This window comes from Pinus tabuliformis, chromosome 2_2, assembly GCF_031772625.1.
Source record: "Pinus tabuliformis cultivar Carrire ecotype Pingquan chromosome 2_2, CPIR1, whole genome shotgun sequence".
Taxonomy (NCBI): Eukaryota; Viridiplantae; Streptophyta; class Pinopsida; order Pinales; family Pinaceae; genus Pinus; species Pinus tabuliformis.
This window is the reverse complement of record NC_142300.1, coordinates 481685557-481691819: the sequence shown is the minus strand read 5'-3', so window position 1 is coordinate 481691819 and position 6263 is coordinate 481685557. Positions and strand designations below refer to the sequence as shown.

At 29.6% G+C, this 6263-nt stretch overlaps 1 protein-coding gene across 1 annotated transcript; it reads right to left on the bottom strand.

The window, feature by feature from the left end:
* Window positions 1-915: 915 nt before the first annotated feature.
* On the bottom strand, window positions 916-3620 carry LOC149193440 (uncharacterized). Its single transcript, XM_089404845.1, has 3 exons — window positions 2147-3620; window positions 1567-2013; window positions 916-1331 (listed from the first exon to the last, which is right to left on the bottom strand). The coding sequence occupies exons 2-3, from the start codon at window positions 1678-1680 to the stop codon at window positions 1092-1094; spliced, it is 354 nt and encodes a 117-aa protein (XP_089260971.1). The 5' UTR covers window positions 1681-2013; window positions 2147-3620; the 3' UTR covers window positions 916-1091.
* Window positions 3621-6263: the final 2643 nt, after the last annotated feature.

Genomic DNA, 6263 nt, shown 5'->3' with positions numbered 1-6263 from the left:
TTCATATATATATAATAATAAAAAATATATATTTTAAAGTTGTATAGAATAAAATATCAATGTGGGTTATGAATAAAATATTTTAATATGAATTAATATTGACATATAATTAAAAATATATTAATAATAAAAAAATCATTTTAATATACATGTTTTGTAATATCTATAGCATTCAAAAATACAATTTAAATAATGAAAAATTACACATTGTTTTTTTGGACTCTAAAATAAATTTGCATATATAGAAATTTGATCTCTCAACTCAATTTGCATATATAGAAATTTGATCTCTCAACTCATGTTAGATCCCTCCTTAAGATAAATCTATATTATTAATCTAATTTTATTTTTAAATGATCATTATTTTATACTCACATTAGCTTTATTTATATTATCAATTTATTTTATAAAATATATTATAAAATTTATGATGGTTTGATCCATAAAATCTTAGATAAATAATAATTAGGTCAGTTAAGACACTTCTTGATGTAAAATCACTCTTTCAATTCCCCACCCCCAATAAATACTATTTAAATACAATATTTATCCTTATTCTTTCATTAAATTTTATATTTTATCTGAAAATATTAATTTTTTTAACACAATAGCTCTCCTTCCATTACTTTTGTCCTTCTATTAGGTTTTGTGTTTTATCTTTAAATATCTGAAGATATTAGTTGCCTCAACGCAATAGCTCTCCTTCCATTACTTTTGTGTTTCATCTTTTAATTTTGTAGGTTAAATTTACAGGGGTGAGCTGAGCTGGCATTCCCGATATAATAACTATCATCTTCATTTCATCCATTATCCACCGAGTTTAAGCGTCTTATCCCACTTTTTAATAAATAAAAACTATAAAAGGTCAAAGTATTGAATTACATAAAATACAATTTACAATTTTTTTGTGTAACATTTCAAATTTTGAAGCATAAAGGCGACGTCATCATTATCAATGAATTTTACAATGCAGAGGGGATGCAATCAGCAATCCATTGAGGACACAAAGTAGTCTCAACTTTCAAACATGTATAAAGCTGGTGTTATGATGCTACTGGTATTCATGGAATTCCCTGGAACTACTGCAACTTTTAATCACATGTATAATCCCTCGGATGATAGTTATCTTTGGCTTGAATTTGTTTTGAATGGACACACGCTGGAGGAAGCTCATCAATTCCCATCATCCATGGACAAGGGTCAGGGGAAAACACCAGGGACTTGGAGGCTTTATTCTCATTCCGAGAGGCGATTAAACCCGATACCACTGGAACGCTGTCGAACTGGGCCGCTGAGAACTCAAAGAACTTATGTTCGTGGAATGGTATTTCCTGCAGACAACACACGAAAAGAGTGGTCGCAATAATCTTCCTCAATTATAGGGTTGGAAGGTACCCTTTCCCCGTCTCTTGGCAACCTCTCGTTATTGCTCACTTTGAATATTTTTCATATAATATTTGAAAGAATCAGAATTTGGACAACTTAAAGTACTACTGGAATATTAATTGACATCCCCTTTATTTTGCAATGGGTTTTAATCCAAAAGCTTTGTCTAGTTGCACACACCTCAAATGGATTCAATTTCCATATAACTTTTGAGAGATGGACCAGCCAACAGGATTTGGTTGTCCAGAAGAACCACTGCACTGCACGCCTCTGGCTGGTCTCATCTTTATGCATTTTTTCTTTGAAATGAAATCACAATCACAGATTTGAACCTCTGTACCTGTTCGGATTTGTCAACAATGGCTGTTACATAAAATGCTCAGATACTTGGCTAACTAGTCCAGAGTAATTGTTGAGAAAGAGGAACAAGTATTTGCCCTTTCAGACAAATAGTAGGCTCTTAAGGCTTCTTATGCTATTGTTAAGCAAGTATACTCTGTTCATTTCACCAGATATTCCAATTGTTTATGATTGCAAATTCTCAGAACTTGTCATGGTGGTGAATTTACCGTTGGATAAAACCAACACCATAACAAACCAGCTTGAAAGATCCGTTTAGATAAACACCTGCACAATTATTATAATAAGTAAATAAGATCTGTGATCAATTCACAAAGACAAAAACCATATGAACAATTAAGGGAAACAAAACCCACTGCTCAACATAAAATTCTAAGGTCACCGAAAAAGTGATAGGTACCTGCAAAATCAGAGTCACTGCATTTGCATTTTCTATTAAATCCAGCAGCTTGATAGAATTAGCCCAGGATTCTGGCCGTTGATCAAGAAGTGATTACACCGACGAAGATTGTTATAGAAGCTGCAATTGCTGTGTCCATATTCCCATTGAGCAGCACACTGGATACAGTTGGCCGAGGAACAATGAACATAGAAAACTGACATAGATGCTAGAAAGCCTCTGTCCAGTTGCCATTGAGTATTAACTGAAACTTTGATGCAAATAGCCAAATATTGCAAAATATAGACAAAGAAGGGATTAGAATGAGAACACAGAACTGCCATCGGCTGAAAATCTTTGTTCAACTCTCAAATCGGTAGTTGCTTTAGCTATTCTGCCACAGTTCATTTGCATATAGAGTTAAGGTCAACTCATGATGGCATCTTATATCTTGCTATTGAGGCTACTTCTTCCCAGGCTTAAGAAGGACAACTGACTCAAACTTGCAATGGTTTCACCCCTGCAGTCCTTAAAACCATGTGCCCATATAACAGCAGATCTGTTATTTATATAGCAGTATCAATGTAATGGTGGTATCCATTGAATGAATCCACAACCACTATCCAAAAATTACAGATCTGGGGTTAAAGATGAGTTCGATCTAACTGGATCCAACTCAAACAGATACAGAGAATCAAGATGGGTTCAGAATCTCAAACAAGTTGAAAAACTTCCACACTCAAACAGATACAGAGAATCAAGATGGGTTCAGAATCTAAACAAGTTGAAAAACTTCCACTAATACCAAGTATGGACCCTCTCACACTTTTATATACAAAAGTTTCATCCATTGAAGGTGAGCACAATTAGACATTTCTCTTGCAATAAAATCCCACAGCGAACTAAAACTGAGTTCCTGTATTCCCCAGAAGAGCTTTATGCTACACAAACTCTGATGGAATTCTTCCATTGTCAAATATTTTTTATGAGAAAGATTAAGAGTGAGCAATAGCTAGAGGCTACCAAGAAATGGGGAAAGGGTACCTTCCAATCCTAATTGCGAAAAGATTATCGGGACCACTTCTCCGGTGTGGTCTGTGCACCAAATACCATTCAACGGACATGCGTTCTGTGAGTTCTCAGCAGTAAATTTGGACATCAAACCAGTTGAATCAAATTTAACTGTCTTTCTGAAGGACAAAAGAGCACCCGCGTCTCTGAATTTCTCAAACCACCCGCGTCCATGGATGATGTGAATTAACGAACTTCCTCCAGCGTGCGTTCATTCAAACAAATTCACCACAAGAAAACTGCCACCCAAGAGCTCATACAGATCATCATATAAACGATCTACTTAATCATCTGAATATGGCTTCTTAGAGCGACTAATAGTTGCAGCAGTTACAGTGGTTGCAGCCATAGCGGAGGCCATGACCACAAACCACAGAAGCCGCATCAGAAAACCTCCAACTACATTGAGTCGTGAATTCCATATGTTTGTGTGTCTATAAATAGATCAAATCTCATAAGGACTCTGTCGTGGCGCGTGGGTGGTCCACATGAGTTGTATCTCATGGAATTAGCTAAAGTGGAATTAGGTGTGGAATGCTAAATTAACTTTTTGACACACACCTCAAATTGTGGAAGAAAACCCACTGCTTTAGCTGAAGAGCCGGCAGCTTTATTTTGTTAAATATGTTTGGAAGTGGCTCCGTAGGTGGACGAATTGCTGGATTGTTAAAAGTGGTGGGAATTAGTTTAATTTTTTTTAAAATTTTGTATTAAAAATCGATTCAACATTATTAAAAGTTCTGAACACTCAAAACCTTAAAGTTTGAATCTCTGCAAAATTTTATCTCGTTAAAATTTCCATGATTTTCAAAGAAAAAACAGTCTATGATTTTCAAAGAAAAAACAGTGAGAATTTCCATAATTTTCGAGGGAAAAGAACCAGTGTGGTGAGTTCCACTTAGATCCAATTCCACGCGTGCTGAAAGGTCGGTATCAGGATTGGAATTTGAGTTGTTGATCTGCCTACGGAATTTGAATAGCAGATATGATGGACAAAAAAAGTGATATGGACACCAATATCCCCTTTCAACGGCGGTGTGTCTTAAATTGCCACTAATACAAATATGGTCCCTGAGTTCAAACCAGGGTTGAAAATCGATGGGTAAATTATTTATTATGTGCTGATTTGTTTATTAAATATAATATAAAGTTCAAGTTCGAAGAAAAAATAATAAATTTTAGTTGAGAATTTGAAAAATTATTAATTAATTAATAATGTTATTTTAAATTTTTTATATTTGAATAATTATTAAATATAATATAAAGTTCAAGTTCGAAGAAATTATAATAAATTTTAGTTGAGAATTTGAAAAATTATTAATTAATTAATAATGTTATTTTAAATTTTTTATATTTGAATAATTGTTAAATATAATATAAAGTTCAAGTTCGAAGAAATTATAATAAATTTTAGTTGAGAATTTGAAAAATTATTAATTAATTAATAATGTTATTTTAAATTTTTTATATTTGAATAATGGTTATTTTTATTAGATTTAAAAAAATGATTATATATATATATATATATATATATATATATATATATATATATATTTAATTATTTTTAATAAATATTATTGCAAATTAATTGAATAGGGAGATTTATTTTACAATTTAGTGTGAGGAGATGTGTAATTTAGTTTTATTCAACTTGGAGTTGACACATGTCTTTTAAAAAATACTTTAAATAAAAAACGTTGTTACTTATAATAAAAACATAAATAATTATACATATTTGTTTAGTCTTAATTAAACACAGAGTAAAATATTAATAATAAGGTTCATATTTTTCTCACTTGGTTAGTTGATATTTCACTTTCACCCTTTGAATAATAAATAAAATATTTCGAGTTATATTAAATAATATAATTTTATAGAGATAAAATAATTAAAAATATATATATATTTATATTATAAATATTTCAATATAAAACTTAAATAAACTATTTAAATATCCATATTAATTAATATATTTCAATATTATATGTGTGTTAATGTTTAACTTCGTAAAATATTTCAATGCCGGAAAGGAAAAAGTAATTAAAGGTAAAAAAATTATAAAATAAAATTGTGGCCATATGTAAAATTGCACTAATATGTTTAAACAAACAAACAAATTAAAAAATTTAGCAATTTATTTTACAATTCAAATGCTCTTGTTAATTATATTTACCAAACATTTTTAACCATCTATTTATTTTACATTACCATTGTCATGCGGGAAATCTCTGGCCATAATCCGATGAAAAATTCTTTAAAAAATAATTGGTAGTTTTTAAAACATTATTTTTATGGTTGAAGTGGATTTAGCAAAATTTTCTTAGACACCCAAAACCCTAAAAATTTACTACTGTAACCTAAAATTTTAAAAAATCTATTATTTTTTTCAAAATCATGTTAAAATTTCTCTTATTTTCTAACCCTCATTTTACATTTTCATTAGTCTTTTACAAATAATTTCCACGGAGATGATCAAAAATAGAACCCACTAATAATTTCCACGGAGATGATCAAAAATAGAACCCACTTATAAGAGTGAATTGTACAATGAAGTTTTGTCAAGCCCACCATAATGTGTCTGGTGACATTTAAAATGCGATAAGCTCAACGAATAATTGCTATATTGAAAGGGAGGCATTATTTCAGGTTGACGTGTATGCAAATAACAAAGTAATTTGGAAGGATTTTTTTATTTTTTATTTATTTTTTTTATATTGGGAGATTTTTGTGTTTTATAATTTAATTTTAGATTCCTAATTTAAGTAATTTTTTTTTATATAAAATATATATATATATATATATATATATATATATATATATATATATTATTATTATTAAGTTTATTGCAATTTTATTTTAGTTTTTAATTTTATATGTAATTAAAAAAATAAAATTTTAGTTTTTAATTTTATATGTAATTAAAAAAATAAAACATTAAAAAATAATAAATATTATAATATTTTTAAAATATTAAATTCATTTGTTTTTTAAAATATTAAATTCATTTGTTATTATGGCTAATAACAAATAAAATTATTACTTCTAAATTACAAATAAAATTTATGAT